Source organism: Pteronotus mesoamericanus, unplaced genomic scaffold (genome assembly GCF_021234165.1).
Source record: "Pteronotus mesoamericanus isolate MK-2021 breed Mesoamerican mustached bat unplaced genomic scaffold, CSHL_Meso_final contig_68, whole genome shotgun sequence".
NCBI lineage: Eukaryota > Metazoa > Chordata > Mammalia > Chiroptera > Mormoopidae > Pteronotus > Pteronotus mesoamericanus.
Window position 1 is genome coordinate 26709270 of NW_026555234.1, and position 26746 is coordinate 26736015.

Here is a 26746-nt window from a genome sequence, read left to right on the forward strand (position 1 = left end):
TTTGTTCTCTTCACTAAGTCTGCCTCCATTCTACTGATGATATAAGCAAGTCACAGGCATTTAAGGCTATTTTTAATGTTGAAATAAAAAGTATGGTACTGGCTTCTAATGTCACAGGAGCTGTAAGGTGCTATAAGTCTGTTGGGATGCCTTGCCCATATAACAAAACTGGTAGAGAAGTTGAAGCCATCCAAGAAAACCCTGAATTCTGTCTGTGAAAGGGGCTGGGATTTAAGGCAAACTAACCCAAATAAAGATACTGGGTCTGGATAATCTTTTGGAAGATCCAAACAAAGTGGATAAGGGATGCAAGATTCAGATCCAAACCCATTCTATTCTTCTGGTTGACAGGAATTAAATATTCATGAGGCAGGAAACATTGGGTCTTTACTGTGTAGTAAATAATATTCTTAGTATTTTATGTATTAAGCCTCTGAAACTTCATAATAACTGCAAGGTGGACTCTAGTTTCCCCATTTTACAGACAAAGTGATGGAGTCACAGAGGATTCATTCACTTGCACAAGACCTTACTGATAACGTTTGATTCATGATTCTAATCAGCCTGATTCCAAAGCCCATGATCTTAACCATGAATCTATGCTGCCATCACTCTTGAATGAAGTGTCGTGTTAGGTTTCTGGGAAATCTGATCATAGGTGGCAGGACCCAAGGCTCAGGTGAAAAGTTTACTGGGAGGTAAACAGAGTATTAGGTCCAGGGAACAGACTGGATTTTTACTACTGAGCTCTGATACTCACAGGGCATCATAGAAGATGTGCAACTTGGTGATAGCTTTAGAGAGAAATCAGAGAGACCATACTAAGTTCCAATTTGCTGTTATGTAGGTGCTACATAGTAGACTCTGACTGCCCTGGTCCTCTTAAGTCAGGTCTCAGCACTTACCCCAGGCAATGGTGAGGAAATAGGATAAAAATTGCAGGTGGGCCACCAGAAATGGTGTCAGTGAATAATTTCAAGTTTTCTGGTCCAAAAATCTTAGCATATGTCTCTCCCAAATGAAAATTTCTCTGGTAAACTGAGTGGGTCTGATTCTTTGATGAAGATTGTCAGTGGCCTGTAACATAAAGAGCTGATTAAAGGCAACAGTGATATGGTGATAGTGTGTTTGAAACTTGGGTTCAATAAAGCCAACTGTACCAACGGAGGCTCTCCTCCTGGGACAGTTCACAGGGAATCCTCCCAAGAGAATATGAGCCCCATATGGACACAGATTCTTGTCTTTTGTTTTATTCTTCACCTCTAGTGCCTAGAACAGGGACTCAAAATAATAGACACCCAGTAAATATTTTTGAGTTGGATTCTTTTTCATCGAAGGTGTTTTTGAGAAGGAAGAACAGTTAACTGATGAGAAAGAGGAGAAAAATCATTATTTCATGTAGGACAATGCTCAGGTAAAGAGGGTGAATAATACAACAACGTTTTTGGTAAAATGTATTTATTGTTATATTTATGTATTGATTTATACTAATAGACAGGCTAATGATTAGTAGCAGGGAGATGGGAAAGTGTTCCCCAAAAGCAATAACCAGGATGGATAGCTGAGCCTACTGGTGTCCACACAGAAAAAGCAAGGAAACCTAGGGTGTATTAGCAAACACCTTGTTATGGCAGATACTGGATTAAAGTTCTCAGTAGAGCTCTAAGCAAGCATTTGCACTGCAATTTTTTTTTAAAGATATGAGCACATGTTTTATTGTCATTTCCAGTGAGATTGTTAACATAATGTCCATTTTCTGCACTTTTTACTTGGAATGCCTAATTCTTCCCTGAGGGTTGGTGACTGCTTAATTGTTGTTCATGTAGAACAGAGGTAAGATGCCCAGCAATACACTGAGGATGCTGGAAATGGCCCAGGCTGTCTGTGCAAGGAGTTGCAGCTGTCAAAGCCTGTCCTGAGCCTCCCAGGAGAAGCACCGTTCTGGATGATGGCCCCTCTCAGTGGGGAGATGGCCACAGCATGTTCTCAGACTAGGCCTCAGATCACCACCCACTCACTGGGGAAATCCGGCCATGTGCTCGATCTGCTATTCTCTGAAATCTGAACATATTTTTAAGTAGGTTTATGGCAGCATATCCCATTGGGTCCAAGAATCAGACTCACACTTTCAGGCTTATCCACTTAGTATCATAAGCTACCAACATCCTTTGCATCTGCCTTTTGTTCAGTGGCTTCTTTCCAAACTCTGCAAACTGAAGGTGCTAGAAACTCTATCAGATAGGATTATGATTAGCAGCTTGGTCAGACAGAAAGGTGTTTATTAGGCACTTAGCAAGTATTTGTTGAATTAAATTGCTGAATATAGTTTAAAGCAAAATACATAGACAAAACTGAATCATCCAGAGATGATTTTATGTCAAGTGTACACTTTTTGACAATTTGTTACATGGATTAAGTCTGCTTCCTAGGCAACCTGGATGATAGGGTTTGTGATCACAGAAACTTAGATAAATTGTTTCCTCTTTGATAGACTACTTAAGGAACTGTCAAACTCAGCTGGAATGAGATTAGATGATTTGAGGTTAAGAATAGGGAGTGCATTTGTTTCTTGATCTTGAAAAATACATAGAAGATTTTGATCTTGGCATCCTATTTCTGTATTAGATAAGAGCAAATATTTCTGAAATTTGAGTTTTTGCTACAAAAGATACCCATTTGACTATCATTTATGAACTCCATCTTTGTATCCTTTTCCCTTGGACCTTTGTTAGAGATTTGGGAGTTCCTGTTGCTTCACCAGGTGACTGCAGTATGGAGTGGACCTACCCCAACATCTGAGGTTCAGGCTAAGAGCTGTCTTTAAGAGAATAGGGGAGAGTCTGGTCCACTGCTGTATCTCCAATGCCTTACACAGTGCCTGGCAAGTGGGACCCCCAAAATATTTGTGGGATGAATGAATAAGTCTCACTTGCTGAGTGTCTATTTTTTTAAAAAACCCTTCACCAAGAAATGTGAACAGAAAGAGATGAAAGGAGGATGATTATTCACTCTTTTTTTTTTTTTTTTTTTTTTTGGAGTTGCACGTCAAAGAGGTATGCTTCTACCCCAACCACTACTGAGAGGAGTGACATTCTGTAGATTCCATACTGGGTGCTGTTCCCAACTAAGTCTGCATGGATTCTCACTTGGTTACACGTTAGGAAACTGAAGAGCTAGCTACTTTCCTTGGTTGCTTGGAGGTCAAAGTCCTGTAGTAGACCTATTTTTCAAAAGTGGAAATCTGGTTCGTTGCTAATAATAATGACTATTGTTAACTTTAGTTATTCTTCCTTCCTCAAAGCTGGAACATTGCCTAAATTTATGGGAATTCCTTAAGACTCTTTGCATTTTTCCCTGAAGGAAAAACTGTATGCGGAGGTGCTGGGCTTAGGAGAGAGGAGCATCTCACATAAGCCATCTTTTTTTCTTTATAAGGAACTCTAAGATGGAACAGAGTTCTCAGGTAGCAAAAGTGCTCTTTGAAGGAGACACCTAGGAGTGACTGAATTATTGATTTTTTATAGAATGTCAAAGGGAGTAGATTGTACTGGATGCCATAACAGGGATGGGGTTCCTGGGGTTTAATTGAATCTTGGGGGAGCTCAGTGGCCTCAAGGCATACTATTACCCCGATGCCACTTTTTCTTTAGTCAGACTATTTATCTTCCTGTTTTACATTTGGGAATCCTATGTAATATATTATTTGGAAAAACTGGATGTAAATAAAGGTTGAAACTACTGTTAAAGAGAAAAGACAATGGATTTTGCTCTTGAAGAGAGTTCTTCAATTTCTAGTTTTCTCATTCTCTGGGAACGTGGACATTTTCTTAAGAAAATGATTCAGAGGTTTTGTTTCCTCATTTATAAAATGAGGTTGGTGTGAGAATTGGGTGTAAACTCTGCAGGCTATATAAGCCATCCTTTCTAAGTTTATGGCAGAAACAGCACCGTTTTCTTAGGAATGGAAGTGGCCTCATAATCTGTCCAACAGTGTGCTCCAGGACATCAAAGTCCACACATGAATCGAGGCACATTTACTCTCCCTTAAGACCTTAAACCAAAAAACTAAGTATAGAAGGTATTTAAATAAAATGATTTTAAGAATGTTAGGGGAAATGGTTATATCATGTGACCACAAGCAATTTAGCTTGAGGCAGCAGTTAGTAAAAATCCCTTCAAATAAGGATTTATTAATGAAATAATAGCTAACAATGACTAACTTTATTGAGTGGTTACTATGTACCAGGCATGTTCTATTCAGTTTTTCATGAATTAACTCATTGAATCCTCCCAATAACCTCTAGAGTAAAAGACAGATCTCATAACAGCATGACATGGATTCTGATACATTATTTTAGGATGGCCTTGGTCCTTTTGTGATTCTCTTTAAAATGACAATTTAGCATTTAGTACTTATATATTAATTTTATTTTGGGAAATGAATTTCATCTGACTTGATAAACTATTAAGAAACAGCAGACTCATGGTACTAGTGGATTTAACGTATGCCATTTTGGCCCTTTGAAAGTAATCTTTGTCATGTTGCAGGCCCATAATGTAACATAATTTTTCTTTTTGTTGAGTTACCAGTTTGAATTGTGTGTTATGAGCCTGGTGTTTGGAGTGGGTGACATAGCCAATGAATGAGCCTAGGAAGCTGCGTAGCACTCCATTCACTTCTGCTTTGTTGTTCTTTGCTTTTCATCACAAACATATTTTGTGGCAAAACTGGATGCTATTCAAGATTTGGTCATTCACAGTTGTCTTGGGTTATAGCGGGAGTTAATAACTGGCCAGTGTGCACTGGTACGAATATATTGAAACATGTTTGCACTAGTTGTTAAGATAGTGAACTTGGTAAATACCTGTTGCCTCAAACACCCAAGCTTCTCTTCTTTCCTCCCAGCTACTCCCCTATAAGGCTTGCCAGGTAAAATATAGGCTTCCCACTTACATTTAAACTTCAGATAAATTGTTAACAATTTCTTTAGCTTAAGTCTGTCCCATGAAATATTTGGCACACACCTATATAAAATATGATTTGTGGTCTTTGTAAAATTAAATATAACTGGGCATCTCATATTTATATTTGCAAAATTTGACAACCTTATTTCACTTGGGACTCAGACCAATTCATAATGCAGCATTAATGGGTGAAATCTTAGACTGCGTGGTCTTGCAGATTCTTTCTCCAGGACCTAGGCCAACTCAGCATCTGTTCTGACTAGTTGGTGCTCTTGCTGTACATCAATTAATATTTTTAATATATGAGATCTGTCTGGAAAAAGTCCAACCACTGATAATGTAATGGAAATGGTTTGTGCAACATCAATGTAAAGTGGCAGCCAAGAAGAGAGGACTGGAATGCGCAAGCATGAACAATGATGCATCCAGACCATATCCAGACAGCATCAGGTCATGTAATATGAAAAATAGAGACATTCATTGACAAAGATACAAGGTAGAAGAAACATTGAACAAAGGACAATGATCCCTCAGTCCTCTTCAAAGTCGCACCTTGGAACCTCACACAGTTCTCCCAGTCTCCACCAGCTGCCCCATTGTATTTTCCTGAATTTCATTCATGGTTTGAAATCTCTTCCCTTTCAAAGATGATTTTAGTTTTGGGAAAAGCCAGAAGTCTCAGGGCACCAAATATGGGCTGTAGGGGGCCTGAGTCACCTGGGTGATTTGATGTTTCCTCAAAAAACTCTGCATAACAGGTAATGCATGAGAGAGCACGTTGTCATGATGAAGCTGCTACTCACCAGTTGCCCATAGCTGTGGCATTCTGAATCATCCAAATAGTTTCTGTGGAGTAATGTTCAAGCTTAATACAACATTTGATGCAGATTCGTTGTTCTACTCACTCAGTCATTTTGACTGCAATGGCCATAAAGTACACATCTAACCCAATGGCATCTACCACCCTCACTGACTAGTACAGTGAAGTAATCATTGTTCATGCATGTGCCTTCTAGTCTACTGTACTTGGCTGCCACGTTATATCAAAGTTGAACAAATCATTTTCGTTATATTAACAATGGTTAGAATTTTTCTGGACAGACCTCATAAATTTCTGGCATAACTCTAGTTATTGTCAAGGTTCTATCTACCTTAGACATTTTAACATCATGCAATATTTTAGTCCACTATGCAATTTTTTGGGTCAATTCTTGGACAAATAAATGACAAAAACTCAGCTACAAAGTAACTGAATTACTACACACACTCAAACTTTTTGGAAGAGCTATGAATCTCTACAAACTTGACAAAGTTCCTTGCTTGTATCATTCAAATTGACAGCCATTACTTTACATCAAAGTAACTCTGTGCCTCTAAAAATCAGTTCTTACATGTAATTTTGCCATCTTGATACAATAGCCAAGTCAAACGGTGATTGCGTATGAATCTTGCTATCTACAGAAAATGCGTATCTGAAGAGTGGTCTGGGAATACAAGCATTTTAAGGCAACCATGTTCTTAATGTTTGTTTCCCAAAATACTTTTCACAAGGTAGTAATTATGAGACAATTACCATTGTTTCATGGGAAAAGTGTTCATTTAGTTGTTTGTGCTTGGGAAACAGTGGGTTTAACACAGTTTATCAGGTTCCTTTTCAGTTATATATGTTTGAGACTTTTATATGTGCAATTGTGAATCTCCAGAGAAAAGCTGTATGTATGTGGAAGTATGTCTAGTATGTTTTTCTCTGTGTGTGTGTGCGTTTGTGTGTATGGCTTCACATTTCCCACCTTTATTTTAGCCATTATTCTTGTTTCAAAGATACACTTTCAAACTTTGCTGCAAATTCCTGCCTTGCAAGTCAGAAGCTTGTTATTCACTCACTTTTTTTTTTTGTTTTCATTTTATAATGGCTTCCACTCTGCACCCAGCTGATGGATGCCACTAGTAAACTCCAGCAAAGGGCACGTGCTCAAGAAAGCAAATGCAAATGTATATCGATAATTTTAAAAATATTATCCTCAACACACTGCCTATTTATTTTCATTTTACTATCAGGGTTCTTTATCTTTACTTGATGTAGAAAAGCTGATAGCCACTGTGTGAAGTTTTACAGACTTAGGTAAATGTCTTAAGATTTTTAGCTTGTTCTTCAAGTATAAAATGAAGTTACAGTTGATTGAATTGTCTGTTTCACAAGGGTGTCCACACTATGTGAAGGGAGGGGTGAGGGAAGTTCCTATTTATATTAATGCATTTGAAAGTGTTTTTTAAAAAACAAAGTGTATTCAAATGTGCAATATAACATTGGATCTCCAGTTGGTATTGGCTCCTATTCTGATACTCTAACCTCACTATTATCAATACTATTCTATAAACAAAGACATAAAACTGTTAAGAGGTACTAGAGAGAAAATTACGGTATTTCCCTTTAATGCAAATCATCATCTCCTGAATTGTTTGGTTTGTAAATATGTGTTTTATATGATGACTGTCTTTCTAAGTGTGTGCTCTTCAAATTAAAATGTACCAAGCTTTATAAATTAAACATGCTATTCATGGCCATCAGTAGGGCAATGAAAGAAAGTTCAGGGAGCGTTCCCTGAGTGTAAGTAACATATTCATAGGTAAGGGATTCCAATCCATAGCTATATTATGCCAGTGTTATTTTTACAACCATCAATAAGACAGAAAAACACAAAGGCTGATTGAATTGTTAATGCTAACACATTTTTGCTTCGTTCGTGTCTCCCTGCCGCCCTACGCAGAGAGTGCAGCATCCACATGAGTGTCCCTCCTGTGGAGGCTTTGGCTTCCATCCGTGCTCCGTGTGCCATGGGAGCAAGATGTCAGTGTTTCGAAACTGCTTCACAGACTCTTTCAAAGCCCTGAAGTGTACAGCATGCAACGAGAACGGTCTTCAGCGCTGTAAGAGCTGTGCCGGTTAAGCGGAGCTTCCATCCAGGGAAAGCCTCTCTTTATTAACTGAGGCAATGATTTGGTTTATACTTTTTTAAAAATGGTCATGTTTATGGATTAATCAATAAACTTCATTTATTATAATTGCCTTTGTTTTGAATTTTTTCCTATGACCATTTTATTTGAGTTATTAAATAAATGTTCATTTAACAGCTCTATGTGCCAAACCCTGTGCTAGATTGTGGTTTCTAATTGGAGTTACCGGGTACCATTCCTAGATATCCAAAGTGAGACTCCTTAAATGTGTTTGATTTTCTAAAGAAAAGACAAAATCTATCTAATGGTGCCTATTGCCGTGTCACCCTATTGATGAGTTAATTCAACTCTCCAGGTATACAACACATTCCTATGCATGTCCCAGCTGTGAGGAAGGAGAGGGCTCTGGATAGGGGGAAATAATATGATAATATTTACTCTTAAACAGGAAAAAATTTTTAAGTCTTGGAGTTGATGATATTAATGATAAATAATTAACGTTAGTAGATGGATTTCTTAGTGATGATTAAATAAAAGCTGCTAGAAGACTTATCTGGACTTATTTTTTTTTCAAGCAGCTTCTTTGTACTGTTTTCACAGAAAGTCCTCCAAAAGGCTGCTATTATAGTCCTGTTGAGCTGGACACAGACAACTATTTAGTTTGAACACATAGTAGACAATGATAGCAAAGTGGACAGAAGAAATTTTGCTATAATTCTTGGCTAATGCCTAACTGTACACACATCTGTACCTTGATGAATTCCTTTATCAGTGATTTCAATAAATCACCTTCACAATATTTGTAATAAGATCATCAAAATATTTAATCTTTGGTTTTATAAAAAGCTACAAATATTTACCAAATTCTTTCTTCTCAGCTAGGCACAGTATACAGTATAATTTCTGCTTTCATGGTGCTTACCCTCTAAGAAAGAAGAAAGTACTAAATAACTATAAGCAGGATGAAACCTATAAATAGTAAATGAAACCATGTGCTATGGGAATATATAGAAGAAGGAGCAACCTAGATAAGTTAAGTAATGGGTACAAAAAGAGTGTTGAGCACAGATATTTAAACAGACATGAAGGATAATTGGAAACTCACTGGTCCAAGAGCAAGAGGGCCTGCTTCAGGGAAAGGATAGCGTATGTGGAGACTCTGAGGTCAGAGAGAAGTTGTATGTTTGAGGAATTGTAAGAAATCCAATATGGGGAGTTTCAGTCTGGTAATAGTCGAACAGTTTATAGCAGACAAAGTATACTGTTAATAACACATCTATCATGAACAATATAGTACAAAAATAAACAACTGTTCAAGGTGTTGGAAAGCAACTAAAAATAGAAAGAAACAGGAAGGGATTCAATCACTAGACAATGAGAAACAAAATTAACCCCACATTTATCCAGTTTATCCTCTGCGAGCACTCCCCATATTGCATCAACTGTAGTTCATAAAGAAAGTGCAATGAAACTACAGACATCTTTAAAATGTTGCTATCCAATCCAAAGACATGGTGGATTTCTCTGTGTATTTGGATTTTACATAATTTCTTGGCAAAATCTGCACTGTAGTTTTACATGTAGAAGTCTTATGTATTTTTTTGTAAGATTTATTCCATGTACTTGAAGTTTTCTGAAAGTATTATAAATTGTGTTATTTTAGTTTTTTATTCTAAGTGTCTGTTGCATGTGTATTTTATTTCTAATTTTTTCTAATGACCTTGAATACAACAATTTTGTTGACTTCACTTTGAGGTTCAACAGTGTGTAGATTCCTTTGGATTTCTATATCCCACTTGTGTTATTTACAAAAAATGAACTTTATTTTCTTCCAATCTTTATGGCTTTTTCCTTGTCTTATTTAAGACCTTCACCACAATGTTGAATAGAAGTGATAAAAGTAAACATTCACATACTCTTCCTGAAACAAAAAAGTTGGAATTTGGGGCTGCAGTGCCTGGAAATGAATGGGAAATTCTAAGAAATGAGAAGACCAAAGAAGAATCCCTAGATCTGTCTATTAATTCCACTCAAACCTTTGGCTGATTCCTAATCTCTATACACAGAGTAATATCTGGGGAGGAGTTTCAATGTGTGAGGTTTTCCTCGACACTGCCAAACAATTCTCTGATACCACCTGGGCATCCTACAACTCAACTTAGCACTGACACCATCTGAAGATAGTGTCAGATCCCACAGGTTAATGACTCAGTCCTATAAGACTGTCCTCCCTCTGGTGTTTCTAACCAAGTGGCTATGGACAAACATTAACTCCTTGGGTTTGATTCATTTTCTAGAGCCGCTCACAGAACTCAGAGAAATATTTTACTTAATAGGTCACAGGCTTATTACAAAAGGATATAACTCAGGAATAGCCAGATGGAAGAGATACATAGGACAAAGTATGGGGTAGGGATGCATAGCTTCTATGCCTCCTACAGGTGCACCGCTCTCTGAATTTCCATGTTTTCACTAACTCAGAAGCTCTCAGAACCCTTTCCATTTGGGGTTTGGTGAAGGCTTCCTAACGTAGATGTGATTGGCTGAATCATCGCACACTGGGAATTGATTCAACCTTTGGTCCCTCTCCAGTGCCGATGGGTCAGAGTGGGACTGCAAGTTCCAACCCTCTAATCACAACATTGCTTCCCATGCACGGGACCACTATCCTTAGGTGAAGTCCAAAATCACCTTGTGGACCAAAAAAAAAAAAAAAAAAAAAAAAAAAAGGCATTCTTATGTCTTTACAACTAAGAAATTCCAAGCATTTTAAGGAGTTCTGTGCTAGAAGAGGGGATGAAGACCAAATATGTATTTATTTTTATAAATCACAATTACACAGAAGAAAAGTAGATAAGAAGCCAAAGATTTACATTGAGAGTTCAATAGCTGCCCATGTAGTGAAGTCAAAGTTGGACCTCACAAAGAAAAACATGAACCTTTCCTTGTAATCTCACAAGGGGCCCATCTTTAGACTAAGGCCAGGAATTAAAGGCTGTGTTGTAGAGTGAAGAAAAAAAATAAAACAGACATCATCAGAAGGCATAAAACCAAACTTCCATGGTGGTATGGTTATCTTTTAGTACTTGACTACTTGTTAGAATGAAGCTCAACACTCAAATGAAGAATAGAAGGGAACTTGTTGAATAGGAAAATCTACAGTTAACATAATATTTAATAGTTTATAAAATATTAAATCCTTTTCCCTTAATATCAGGAAGAGTGCATGAATGATCACTTTCATCACTTCTATTCAAAATTGTGATGGAGGTCCTTCCTAATGAAATAAGGCAAGAAAAAAAGCCATAAAGATTAAAAAAAAATAAAGCTCATTATTTGTAAATAACACAATTAGGATGCAGACAATCCAAGTGAATGTACAAACTGTTGAACCTCAAAGTGAAGTTAACAAAATTGTTGAATTCAAGATCATTAGATAAAAATTAGAAATACAATACACATGCAGCAGATCCCTAGAATATATAATTAAAAGAACACAATTTATATATATATAATACCACCAGAAAACATCAAATACATGGAATACATTTTACAAAAGATGTGTAAGACTTCCACATTTAAAACTATAGTGCAGATTTTGCTGAGAAATTATAGAAGATCCAGATACATGGAAAAATCTACCATGTTTATAGATCAAGTGGCAACATTTTAAAGGTGTACATAGCTTCCATGTTGTTTCAATTAAGATCTCACCAGATGTTTTGTAGAATTGACCCATTATTCTAAAATTATATGAAAATGCAAATAATCTAGTATTCAAGAAAATTTTAAACAAGTAGAGTAAAATAAGTCTAGATAAATAGGTCAATGGAATCTAGTAGAAAATATAGAAGTAGATGCACACAATAAAGTCAATTGTTTTTCTGGAAAAATGCCAATTCAAAGCAATGGGTAATGGAAAATCTTTTTGACAAATAAGATTACTAGATTTCCAAATGGAGAAAAATGACTTCAGAAACGACTACTACTACCACTGCTACCACTACTGTTGCTGGCACCTAATGGCCAGAGGTCAGGGATCCTGCTAAACATCCTGTAAAACACAGGGCGACTCCTCCCCTCCAGAAAGGACTATCCAGTCCAAAATGTCCATAGTGTCAAGACTGTCAAACTCTAATCTAAATGTTAAAGACAATCTTTACCATATTAGACAAATATTTTTGAACAAGTCACAAGATGCTTAACTATAAAAAATAATAAACTGGACTTAATTGAAAGTTAAAATCTCTTCATTAGAAGACATTATTTAAGAAAACGAAAAGGGAAGCCACAACTAGAAGGATATAGTTCCTACTTCCAATATCTGCCAAAGGATTTACATCTAGGTAATTTAAAGAGTTCTGAAAAACCAGTAATAAAGACAATCTAATAAAAATGTAGAGAACAGACACTTCATAAAAGAAATATATGGGTGGTTAAAAACATAGGAAAATATACATCATTAGTCAACAGGTAGTGCAAATTAAAACCACAGTGTGCTCCTAGTACACCATATTTAGAAGAGCTAAAATATGAAAAGACTTAAAATGTAAAGTGTTGGTGTGGCTATGGAGCAACTGGAACTCTCATACATTGTTTATGAGAATATTATGTGGTACAACCACTTAGGAAAACCATTGATACATTCAATGGAGGTAAACATATTGTGTACTTGACAATTTTACTACTAGATGTTTATTCAAGAGAATTAAAGACATGTGTACACATGATAGACTAATTTCATGGAAGCTGTATCATTCATCGCTAAAAAGTGAAAAGATCTCAAATGCCCACTGACAGAAGAATTGATAAGCAAATTGTGATATTATCATAAGGGCACACCACCTAGTCAAACAAAACAAAACAAAAACAAAAACAACAAACTATTAATTCTATCAATCACATGAATGAATCATAAAAACATTATGTGAATAAATTAGACAAAAAGGTTTTGTACTATATAATTCCATGTACACATGGGTGTGGCAAAATATGTTTACAGTTGTTCATATGGAAAGTAGTACAATAATTAATAAGTAGTAATACAAGAATAAACTCTGTGTTTTGTATACTGACAACTGTAAACCTACTTTCACCCCATCCTGTACGAAGCTATAGAACAGGCCAAAATTAATCTATAGAACAGTTGCTTCAAAGGTGAGAGGGGGCAGGAGGAAGACATTACATATGAAGAGAACTAAGGCTGTGGCACCATTCATGGCTATTGGAGAAACATCTAAAGAAGAACATCATGGAAGAGTAATGAAATTTAGTCTTCTGCAATATCTCGTAAAATTGCAGAAGTTAATCGGAGTAATAGGCTCAGAAAATAAGCTTATAATAGGTTTGTTTAAGCATAAATTTATGTTAACTTTCAGAGAGAACTTGGTTGAGACACTGCACCTCTGTTTAAGTTCTATAAAATATAAATAAGAGGTAATTATATTTGTTATATTTATCCCATATTGTTTTTGTGTGGGGTTAATTAGAATCTATAGGAAAGTACTTTAAAAGTACACAGCAGTATTCAGAGGCAGAGAGCAATTTTATAATTACAATGAAAATTGTACATCAGCAATATATCTTTTTATTAACTACGTAAGAAAATGAACCTAATATTTATTGGACACCTTCTGCATGCTTGTTTTTTTTAGAAGGTATTTCATTTATACTTCCCAATACTGTGAAGAAACTGTGATGTGAATTGTTAATTAATTTTCCTCATCTTGAAATATATGTTAGTGTGTTTACTTTAAGTGTTCATCTGAGCTGCCTTTATGTCTGGTACAAAGTGGGAAATCAGTCAAGGGCACGAAAAACTTGCTCAAAGATGAACAGCTACATAAGCTGTAGAGCTGGAATGGATAGAAAGGCCTGTCCTGTGTTCCCACACTGTTAAACTTCCTGTGTTCCTCTCTGCAACTCTTCATTGATTTCAAATGCCAGGCAATGCTGGTTGCCGGCGAAGGATACATATCAATCTAATCAGGGCAGGGGTGGCCTGGGAATGCATTTTTTAGAAAGATTAAATCTGGGAATCTTAAAAAAAAGACAAACACCTAATGTATATAAATGCACATTTATTTTTAATCTTTTTGTCATATCAAGGTCTTTTTTAAAAAGGTAAGTTATTGGTAACCTGATTAGAATTTTGTCTGGTCTTCCTGGTACAAACCTCACAGGAGCCATTCTGGAATTCTTTGGAGTGGCTTGAAAATTAAAAGACTCTTTTGGCAAGCAACCTGAATGTGACATCCCTTTTAATTTGGGGGATGGTTTCTCCTAATCTTTTGTAGTTTCCTCACCCAAAATAACTTGCCGGTAATTTTTTTCTTAGTACTTGACTTTTTAAAGTTATTTCTAAAGCATTAAATGTACTTTCTATAGAATAAACATCTTCCTCTTTGCACTCTTATTTAACAAGCTTATGTAATATTTAGTTAATAACAACATATTTCACTTAATGAAAATTAATATGCTCTTTAAGTATACATTATATATATAATTATAAACACAACTATTAGGCTAACTGATTTGTGAAGAAACAAAACTGACTCTTAGGAGATACATTTGCCAGCTGGTAGCAGAATTAAGTAGGTGGATAAGACTTTCTGTGCAACGTTTCTGGCCGCAAGCATTTAACAGGCAGGGGGCATCGCAAGGAATGTATTGCAGGAGGAATGCGGAGCCTCTGCCAACCTTCAGAGTGTGTGAAGGGGAAGTTGGCTCAGAAAGCACTAGCTAACTGAGGTGACCATTTCAGTAACCAGGGGCATCGTTGATCTTATGCTCAAGATGATTTATCATCACCTTCCTCCCACCCTTCAGGGTCGTCAGCAGCGGGTATTGCTTAGCTACCAGTATTTCCAAAGGAGGCTGTTTGACCTGCAGTGCGTGTCTGAAGACAAGGGTGAAATTTCCATGCCTGCCTCATTAGAAGGAGACAGTCTCTTTCTTCAATTTATTTCACTTAACATAACGTCTTCTGCATGATCTCACTTGTATATGGAATGTAAAAACGTTGAATACATTGAAGCAGAGAGTAGAATCCTGGTGACCAGGGGTGACGTGGTAGGAAAAATAGGGAGATGTTTATCAAAAGGTACAAAGTTGCAGTTAGGCAGGAAGAATTAAGTCATAGAGATCAAAGGTACAGCATGATGACTATAATTAATGATGATACTGTATTGAACACTGGAAATTTGCTAAGAGACTAGATATCAGATGCTCTTCCCACATATGCAAAAAACGTAACTACGTGAGGAAACATGTTAGCTTGACTGTCATAATCATTTCACTGTGTATATGTATATAAAATCATCATGGTGTGTACCTTAAGTATGTACAATAGATACAATTCATGTTAAAAATAAAATAAAATACATTTTTTAAAAAGAAAGAGAGAGTCTCATTGCACAGGCCACAGGCTTGCTTCCCCGGAAGTGATCACAGTGGGTTTCTATTAAGAAGCACTCTCCTTCAAAGAACCGCTGGCCTCCTTGGAAATTTTTGGTGAGAGATTTTTTTTTTTCCACTATGGAGAAGTACCCATGCTTCAAACAATTCCTCCAGGAAAAGAAAGTGCATCCATTCTGATGAAATTTTTTTTTGTCCTGGCTCTATTCTGAACTTTTTGAACTCTTGTATTAAACCTAGCAGAGAACACATTGGAAAACTCAAAATGCATGATTTGGTGGCAAGGTGACTTTGAATAGTAATACAGCTTTTGTAGAAGAACATAAGGTGCTTTAAAAGCATTGCTTATACGTAACAAAACTGAAGCTCACTCTTAATATGAATCAGTATCTAAAAAATGCATTTTGATTTCTGCAGTGCACCTGCCTCAGTTAGCAATCTGCACTTTTAAGTTGTTACTTTTTTTCCCCTTTATACGTTCTGGGATCAAAATCTTTTCTCCCTGCCACCTTGTTGGAGAAATATCAATGAAAATGTTACCTGAAAATGTACCTCCAAATTGAGGAAAACAGATCAGTTATAAAGCAAAATATTTGCATAATCTGAAAAATGGTGTTAGGTGTATGTTTATTTATTACAATAAAAAGGAAAAGGTTAAGACCAATGAAAAATAGTGACCTTTTCAATGTTTTTCTTTTAAATTGCTGGTCGTTTTGCGTATTGAATTGTTTTGCGTTTGACTTGATGGATGAAGACATTGTGAAGCTGAAAAGCCCCCAGGAGAACCAGTTTCACAAAATCGAAGCTGCTGTTTCCTGGAAGACCAGATGCCACTTCGTTGCTCTGAAGTTTACATACTTGCTTTGACCTTTAGAGGTCTGTTTTGAGTGGTTTTCTGTCTGCTGTAGATTTTGCCCAGAGACAAAATTGTCAATATATTTTCTGTCATGTTTTTGTTTTCTGGCTAAGAAATATTATAGCATGTTTTATTCTTAAGAAAGAGAAATATATCTGCTTTTCAGAACATTGTTCCCTGAGGTAAACGTGTCTGTACTTTCTGTTCTTTTTTGGTAGTTGCTATGAATCCTCTGCTGTTATAAATGGGTGAACAGCTGCCAGTAGCTGTTACCTCTTTCTAACATGTCTCTTTCCAATTCTTTCTTTATTACATTTGTGGAAATAAGGATTGGGGAAGATTTTTGAGGCTATTTATGAAGTATAAGCACTTCCGTTTTTGAATAAAATATTTAAATAATATTATAGTCATAAGTAAAAAAAAAACCAACTCCTTGAGTTTCTGGAATTAGGACTAACCATGTCAAAAATGTACCAGGCGCTATGAAGGATACAAAGACGGATGTAAGGTGGCTTTGTCTCTACCATAATTTGGGAGACGAGACATGTTCTAGATAAAGAAACATATAGGTTCTGCTGTGCAGATGATTGGTTAGCAGTTGGTAAAGACACTGAGGAGCAGAATACTATATGCATACAGGAGACTTAGCTTGAAGCAGTGCCTGTGATAATAGTTAGGACTTCTACAGGCAAAACGTGGGTGGAAAGTCTTGTCCTGGCTATGGAATCAGGCAGGTGGAAAGCAAAAGTGCTTAGCACAGTGTCTGGCAGATAGCAAGCTGTCATTGCACGTTCTAGATGATCCCCAAAATGATGGCGATAGGCTGCATGTTATGTGGTTTGGAGCACAGGCTGGATTCTGACCATACGGTTTTGAATCCCAGTTCTGTCATTTACCAGCTCTATGACTTTAGGCACATTTCTTACATATTCTGTGGCTCACTTTATTATTTGTAAAAGGCAAGTAACACTAACATTTAACTTATAGTGTTGTTGGGAGGATTAAATTAATACACATATAGTATTTATTTCAGAACCAGCTATACAGGATTATCGATAGTGTGGGAATAGATTGTAAAAAGTTTGGAGAGCACAAGACTTTTTTATCCATCCTGCAAATAAATGGCTTATCAGCCACGTTATTTATTCCATGAAACACTGGTTTAGAAAAAGAAAGTAATTATATATTAAATGAAGTGTGGAAGTTGGCAAATAATAACTTCAGAGTTTAGGGTGCAGTATACACTCTTAACCAAGACAGTAATGCTGACCTTTTCTTTTCATTATCAGAATATTTTGGCTCAAACAATTTTGTATTCTTCCTACCCCTATGATATTGGGTTACTGACATCTTAGTATTCCAGGGAGGAGTCCTTCCATGAGAGGCCCAAACGATGGGCTATTGAACTGAATGCTGAGATTTCGATTAGGTCATTTTTACCTTCTGATTGACACCAGCCCCAAAAAAGACTACTGTTTGACTAACTGATTGATCCTGTTTATCAATGGAAAATGGTATTGTTGCCACACAATGTGTGCAGGAAAGAGGTTAGTGATGTTAAAGCTTCTGGCCCCACTACCAAGGGAGTGGAATGTATTAGAGGAGTCTTTGACTACCCAAACCACATTCGTGGAATCGCAGGACATAAGAAATAACCTAAATCAAGTGGTACTCTTCTAATCTTCAGAAAGCCCTTGGTTAAGTTCCATGTTCTTTTTACTCTACACTAGAAGAAATGAAGTCCTTGCCAATAATGTTTGGCAATATAAATATTTTCCTTGAAATAATATAAATATTTTCAGACTTGTGAGAAGCTACAATAACATGAATTACAAAGTATGTATGAGAAAATGATGATTTATTCCTAAATTTTACTTCACAGTTGGCAAAAATTACTCTTTCTCTAGATAAAGGTAGGACCATCAAAATTCAAATTATAAAGGGCCGTTTTTTGACATTACCTAAATTTTCCACATGTGGGCACCAGTATATATCTATCTAAATAAACATTTTCTGTTTCTCAGAGACAGTTTTTTCTACTTTTGGTTTGTCAAATTATCTCTGATGTGTTGTATAGAAAAAGTGCCACGTGCAATCTAAATATCACAAAGTTGTTAAAAAGGAGCAAATGAAAAAGACTCATTCTAATATTCACCTTGGAAGATTATTGAAAAAGGATAGGACAGAATTAGAAATGTTTAGATTACAAAATGAAAGAAACAAACTAGCGCCCAAACCTTTGTTTATGTTTTAAGTAGCACAACAATTACATTTGTGACCTATGTATTTTGCAGTTTCTGACACTGTTACTAACTTCATACTAAAGCACAATCACTAATATCCCAGCAACTCCTCCATTTTTCTCTCCAGGTGCTGGAAATTTCAGCACTGCTCAGTAAAGGTCTTACCTTTTGGCATGCTAAGAATTGGCATGCCGAGAACATGCAATGACTATAAAGTTGAATCATAGAATATCTGACCTATCTTAGAAGTTTATCATTGCATCAGTGTGCCAATATTTTTCTCAGTGGTTCAAAATACACTTGGCTGCTTATCTTATACCAATAATCATTTAATCTGAAATGTAGGGAAATACTGTGAAAGATATTCATCATAATTCAAATAAAATAGGCAACTCAAAAATAAAGAACTGGAATGCCTCTACATTGTGTTTCTTCTAATATCTAATTGTAATTATTATAGGAAATTGACCTAAGGTTTAGTTATTACTTGGTAGATTGTACTAGTGTTGATGTCTCATCTGACAACTTTAAAGGAGGTTTTAAAGTAAACTATTAAGGATTTTCATCAGCTAAAATGTAGATCGAATGAACAAAATGAACATTAGTTTACAACATGTATAAGTATGATCCACCCCATGTAATTTCCTTGACTGAATTTGCAGATCTTGCTTCAAATAATTTTTATCAATTCTTCTTCACATAAGAAGTCTTAACAGAAAGGCTAAAAATATTTCTAGGCGTGTGTGTGTGTGTGTGTGTGTGTGTGTGTGTGTGGTGAAGCAGCATGGATTATGAGCTCAAACATAGAAGATTTGACATTCTGAGATTTAGAAAAAACTCATATAACTAGGTGACTTGAGAAGAAAATTGGTGGCATGCTTTTAGTAAAATGTCTTCCTCTGAGATCTACTGTAGACATTGGCTTTCTTTTAAAATTTTTTTTGTCTCTTATGTTCAGAGCTTGTGTGAAGCTTGAGGGGGAATGACTCTCGAACTCTGCTCTGAAGGACCCTTAGTCTCATTTAACTTTTCTGAGCAGGTGACAGCCTCCTTTTATTTTCTGTCATGCTTTCCTCAACCTCAAACTGTAGTCGTGAGAGCCAAGAGATGAACTGGAGTGTATATGAAAACTGTGCTGCTTAATGATATTTAGAAAATATACTACAAATATTAGTATATTATCTGCCAAAGTTAAAATGAAAAATGATTAGAACTCAAAGCATATAATTAGGTTAATAACTTTTTTTCAAAATAGTGAACAGTGAAGTTCATTGATGCATGGAAGATTAAATGTAATTGAAACAAAATGGTCACTTTTTGTTTTTCAGTCTTGTAGACATTTTTCCAACTCTTGCCAACACATCTGATCTGAGTGAAATGTAGTGGTATTTTTCATGGTCTAAAAGAGGGTTGTGGATGCTGGCGAAATGAGTTACTATGCTTTACCGCTTGACGTACTCTGCTCTGGAAGTCTGCTTTGTTTTAACATAGACATTGTTCTGTAATAAAGAACACAAGGAAATTACTGCTGTTTTAAAAGCAAACTTTCACTTGAAACTATAGTCGGGTTGTAACAACATAACATAACCAACTGCTGAGTGTCAAATTCTGCTGAAAAGATTTTCATAGAGACTTTGGTAATTATGAATACATCCTGACCAGCAGCTTCCAATTAACTATAAACTTTATCTCATCACTTTCATAAATTGTAACCAAGAGAATACTAAACTATCAGTAGACATGTTTATTTTAATTGTAAAATTGATGGTAGAATCCAGTGCCTTTGGTTTCAAATTGAAAAAGAAGGTTCCCACAGCTGGTTTTCAAAGACACGCAGATCTGAGCTGGACGGGCCGCTGCATTGTGAATGGAAGACTTACTGCCAGCTCATTTGGAGCCTTCTCCTAGCTGCGCACATGTTTTCCAAAACCACTCATCACTTATTGAGTTTCCTGCAGGCACACAGTCACTTCTGTCCCATTGTAGAGCCCGCCTACTGCTTTATTCCTTTTGTTTGATTTATTTGTACTGTGCCTATTTCGACCAGTGCTCTGGTGTGAACTTAATTCAAGTTCAATATTCAAGGCAAGTCCAGCAGACAAAACCCAGCTTTAATGAAAGTGAATACTAGCAAAGTATGGAAAGATGAGTCATGTGTTATATACCAAGGATTCTGTCAGTAGGGGGCAATGAGGGCTCCAAAGGAGCTCCAAAGATAAAGATGTTTTTGCCTCAGAAAACTTTGAGAGGACACAGTTGGGTCGGCACTCATAGCCAAAGCAGTGCACAAGAGAGGCTGAAGTTTTGAAGACAGCTGTTTGCTAATGACTGGAGTGTCAGTCTTTATGACTAACTCATAATCACCATCAAGTTTCATTTCCACAGGCTTCTGGGTATTTTAAGGGGAAACACTATATTAAAAAAAGTAGTAATAATATAGTTTTCTTTAAAAAATACAAACAAATTTTGTGGGACTTCTGAGTCTGAAAACTTTGAAAAGTTTGTTTACCCTGGGTGAAAGCGATTAGACTCCAGATCATACAAGCAAAAGTATTATCTGAGATGAAAATGATGGAACTGAGAGCCTTGAACTTGATTGTAGAGTGACTAAGGCAGTGACTCTGGAGGACTGTGCATGTTATTGCATATGAAATCAATTAAAGCTGATAGCAGGTTTCAATGACCTTTTTAACTGGACATGGTGTAATCAAGACCACAGAAAAGTCACTCATGTATTCTAAGTATAAAAGATTTAATATACAGATTAAAGAGGGACCAGTTGTTGGAAGAACAGGGGTCAAGGAAGCCGGCATTGAAGATCTCAGCATGAAACCTCAAATGGATGGTTCTCAAGTACTTACTTGGAAGCTGCTGCAATTTGTAAGCCTTTCCAAGAAGCCCCCATGAGCACGTCCCGTCTTCAGAGGTGAGGCTGGTGGTTTCTGAACTCCCTAGGGAGACCCTGAGTCCCATATTTGTCCACACACCAGACTACAACTTCCTCTGGAAAATAATGGTTCCTTATGAATCTCATGTAAATGCCTTTCCTTGGCAAGCTCTAACCTGAACCATACAAGGAAGAGAATTGTGGGAAATAGAATGTAATCTTTGACTTTACAGTCAATTACCTGTACTGCTGGATTAGACCCCAGAGGAAGGCACAGGTTGCAAAGGCAAGTACAAAAAACTCGGGTTCAGATAGAAAAACCTGAAACATATTGGCAAAATAGACACTGGGAGGGGAAAATAAAACACAGCTTACAAGGTATCTTATATTTATTTGTGAAAAATACAGAGTTCTGGAAGCTTAACTTTTTAGTGTTTGGAAAACTACTTTAAGAATGCCAATTATTAAAGGACATTACCTAAAATGACAATTTGCCCTAAAATGGTTTAGCTACAGCTTTCTGTGGTGGGCATATATTGACTATCTGCCCAGCTCCTGAACAAATAAGTTCTCCCTTTGCTATGGAAACTTATCACAAGGCTAGTCCCCAAAGCCACATAATGAAATCCTTGTTCACAGTTGATTTGGCCACAAGAAGGCATTTGGCGCAAGTGAGGCTGATAAGATTCTTCCTGCAGGGAATTGTAAGTGAGGCTGGGTCTACGTTCTTTTACTGTGTCCTTTTGAGCATACTGGAGCTGCCCTTGGGAACTCTGGGCTGGCTGAGTTCTGTGTGCCATGTGGACAAGGAAGCGAATCTACGGAGGGGGCGATAGAGAAAGCTCAGAGAGAAGCAGGCTAGGGTGTGCAGTGAGAGTGCTGCAACTTTTCCATTCCTTATTTTAGCTGCACTTGGTGACCTGCACTTGTGGCCTTTGAGTTCTATGAAATACCCCTCTGTCTATATAGTAGACTCTATCTCCTCAGCCTACCTCGGCTTTTTTTTTTCTTTTTCTTAAAGTTTCCTGAGTTAACTTCTGTTGCTTGCCACCATAAACCACTAATAAAGAATGTTCATTACCTTTATTTTTATTTTAAAAAAATTGCTTTTAGAGAGAGAAGGGGAGAGACACAGACACGCACACACGTTAACTTGTCGTTCCACGCATTTATGCATTCCTTGGTTGCTTCCTGCCTGTGCCCTGACTGGGGATCGAACCCACACAGCCTTGGCTGTTTCGAGATGCAGTGTTCCAACCAACAGAGATACCTCTCCAGGGAGAATGTTCATCATATTCAAAATACTATTTAATTTAGAGAATATCTCAATTTAATTTAAGAGAATATCCAATGAATAAAACCATGTCATCATTGCTTGCTCCTTTTCTGATTCACTTAGTTACTTCCACATTCTTATTTTTCCTAAAGTTCTGTGATTTTGGAATTTTTAACTGACTCTCTATCGCCCACCTCCTTAATTAGTAAGATCAGAAGATAAATAAAATCTGAATCTGAAGTCATGTGGTTTTGGACTTGCTAAATGCAAAAATAAATGAAATACAATGAAATGTAATGACAAAAATGAGGTTCTAGTAAGGCTTTATGGTAGTCTGTTCCTAAGCCTGTGGCACAAAGAAAGCACAATATTATCTTAACAATAAAATCAAAGCTATGCTACAGAGAGAATGCATTGGATTCCACATCACACAAGAGATTGCCAATTTTGCTTCAACCAAGTTAATTAGCCACACTTGTAAGTATCTTATTGTTAATATAAGCTACTGTAATAAGTAACCAGAAACCTGAACTAGATTTAGAAGTGAGTTAAAAATTTGGCACAGGAATATTTATTGCAATTGACTTTCATATAAGGTCAGGGGGGGAGAAAGAGAGAGAGAGAGAGAGAGAGAGAGAGAGAGAGAGAGAGAGAGAAAGAGAAGCAATTTCTTATTGGCGCAAAGCTTAATGAAAAAAAAAAAAGAAACATATATTATTGCCAATAACTACTTCATCATTTTCTTAAGAAAAAAACAATTACAATCACTTCATGTATTATTTCTAACCATTCCTTTGGTATTACTGCATTAAAGCTAATTTTATTCACTGAGGCCAAGACACAAATTGTGACCACAAAAGCATTCAACAGGAAACATTTATGCCCTAAATAATTCAGGCAGAAAAAGAATTTAGATTACTTAGTTTCTCTTAAATAATTTAGGGGTGGCACTTAAGGGCACCGAATAATCCAGCCTTGAATTGAGGAACACAATTGTGCAAATTTTTGATATTTAAATCTTAGATGTTGTTCCTCTTTTATTCCAGCACAGTGAATCTGAAAAGAATTCTTTGAAAAGGAATGGGTTATGGGTGGGCTTAAAATACCAGCTCTTAGTAGCTTATCAGCACTGCTTTAAATGAGTGCTCTGCAAGGAGCTAAACAACTGTAGCCCCATTGAGGCCCAGCAAGCATGTCTTCTTATACTTTTCCTGCAAGACTCCACATAAATCACTTTTCCTCTTCTTGACTATCATGCATTTCTTATATCAAAAAGAACTGCTGTCCCCTAGAGTGTTTGATGTATGGCTCATAAAAGAAATTAGTGCTGTTGCAATGAAAAAATGCTTTCATTTTTAGGAGAATACAGTAAGTTGTGTCTGGGTACACTAACTCGGGTCACGATAAAGCTTTTGGTTAAAAATATGATAAATAATTGGGCTGGCCAAAAAGTTTTGTTTTTTTTTTCTGTAAGATGGCTCTGGTAATGCTTAGTTGTCTTTAACATCATTCAAGACAATTTTGTTAGATTGTATTGTGACAGCTGTCATATCAGCATGCATTTAAAAAAACATCAAAATTGGTGAATTTTTGTGTAGCCATTTTAATATTGAAGATGGAAGAATATATGCATTACTTTTGTCATATTATGCTTTCTTATTTTAAGAAAGGTAAAAGCACAACTGAAATGCAAGTAATGATTTGTGCAGTGTATGGAGAAGGTGCTGTGACTGATTGAACATGTCAAAAGTGGTTTGTGAAGTTTCATGCTAGATGGTGCTCCATGGTGGGGTAGGACAGTTTAAGTTGACAGTGATCCAATCGAGACATTAATTGAGAACAATCAACATTATACCATATCGGAGACAGACAACATGCTCAAAATATCCAAATCAATAAAGCTATTGGTGAAAATGAAAAAAATGTGTCTTTTATTTTTATGGAAAAAAACTAAATGGACTTTTTGGCCAACCCAATACTTCTTAGGAGATGTGGATAATGAAGTCACAGATTCCCTCTCCTTGACCAAGCCAATTAGGCATTTGCTTGAATCTTTATGCAAATTGAATTGTTTGGTGTTAAAACATGACATTGTTTTAACAAAGAATAATTACAATAAGGTTAAGCTATTAAATGGATAAGGAAGTCTTTAACAAATTTACATAATAAAGTAGTTTGGTTTAGAAATTTTATTTTTATAATAGTTTTATTAAATATCTAACATTTAAAATTAAAAGAGATAAGTAAATGAAATGTTATAAACTTATTACATTCATTAGCTGATTAAGTTTCAACAAATAAACAATTTACCATTTTATAACTGTTTATTAAAATACAAAGAGAACAGTTGCAACTGGCTTTGTAAAATTTATTATTTGTATTGCTATTTTACTTGCTGTATTATTTTCTTTTTTAATATTGTTTTTTATTACCAGCAATATTTTATTTTAAAATAAACTTTAATGAGTTATAATTGCATAAATAAGGTTCAGCTTTGACTCTTGACAACAGTATACGCCTGTCGTAATGCAGGAGCTTCAAACTGGGGAGATGCTTGATATTCTGGGGAAAAAACAAAGGAAAAAACCCCACCCGGTAGACCAGCTGATGTGGAGATGCCATTTATTACTCACATTACAGGGGAAGTGTACCAGTGGCGGTGAGTCAGTGCGAGAGAGACTCTGCCAGTCTGTGTCCAAGACTTGTTTTAAAGGTTCCCAGACAAAGGAGGCATATGTCCCACACATGACTCTAAACTCCATTACCTCATTGTAAAGGAGAGGTGAAGTTGCAGTCACAGGACAGGAAGCCACTCCCAAAAGGTGATAGGGAGGAAGTTACAATCCATTTCCAAAACAAGACACATTCCCTCTGGTTAGGGCTGTCTGACTAGCCTTCAGTCATGGAAGGGGGAAGTGCCATATATTGAGCACACACCTTCCTAACTATCATCCCAATGAACATAGCACAGTTCCATCCCTCCAGAAAATTCTCTTGTGCCCTTTGCTGCCTGTCCTCCCTGACTCCCCACCCTCCAGAGCTGGGCAACTACAGATCTGATTTCTATTATTATGGATTAGTTTTGCTTGTTCTAGAATTTCTTATATGTAAGATCACACAGTAATTTTTTGGTGTGTGTCTGCTCATTTCATTTAGCATAATGCCCATGAGATTCATCCATGTATTTCGTATATTAGTATGTCACGCCATTAAATTACCCAGTTGTATTATGTAGTATGAATACACTACAGTTTGTCTATCCAGTCACTTTTTGATGGACATTTTGGTTGTCTCTAGCTATTGTGATATTTAATTTAGTTTAATTATTTGTTAAAATAATTTAAATTCTGAAATAATTTCAAACTTAGATAAAATTTATAAGAATAGCTTAAAGAATTTAGCTCTCCTCTAGTCATTTAAGATTTAGTTGAGGATATGATGCTTAATTACCCCAAATAGTTTGGGGTATATTTTTCTATAAACAAGGAAATTCTCCTACATAATCACGATGCAATCAACAAAATGAACATTAATACGTTGTCACCATAGAATCTACAGGTTCTATTAAAACTTCAGTTTTCCTAGAAGTTTAAACCAAGGCTACATGTTGCAGGCTCTTTAATGCCCTCCGTCATAGACAATTCCTCGATCTTTTCTTGCCTTTCCTGATCTTAATATTTTTTGAAAATTAGAGCCAGTTATCTTGTAGATTTTCCTCAATTGGGATTTTGCCTAATGTTTTCCCATGATTAGATGAAAGTTTTGCTTTTTTTGGCAAGAGTATCAGAGAAATGATGTTGTATTTTTTTTTCATTGTATCCCACTAGGTGGTAAACAGTTTTAATTTGTCTGGTTATTGATGATGTTAACTTTTATTATTTGATTAAGGTGGCATTTGCTAAATTCCTCCATGTAAAATTACTCATGTGTCTTTTGTGATTAATAAGTATTTTCTACAGAGGTAAGACTATGCAAATTCCCATTGCTCATCAAACTTTAATGTATTCATTTGAGCATACACTGATATATCTTCAATACATTAATAGTACTATGCCAAACTGATTTTCTAATTCTATCATTCATTCTGTACTTATTAGTTGAAATTATGCCAAAAGAAAATGCTTTCTCTTATTGGTACCCACTTATTT

At 36.2% G+C, this 26746-nt stretch overlaps 1 protein-coding gene across 1 annotated transcript in view; it reads left to right on the forward strand.

The window, feature by feature from the left end:
- The window catches only part of GRXCR1 (glutaredoxin and cysteine rich domain containing 1), a 94342-nt gene extending 86429 nt beyond the window's left edge, over positions 1 to 7913 (forward strand). Inside the window, exon 4 of the mRNA XM_054582257.1 lies at positions 7734 to 7913. Coding sequence (XP_054438232.1) covers positions 7734 to 7913 — 180 coding nt within the window. The remainder of the gene's footprint in view (positions 1 to 7733) is intronic.
- Positions 7914 to 26746: the final 18833 nt, after the last annotated feature.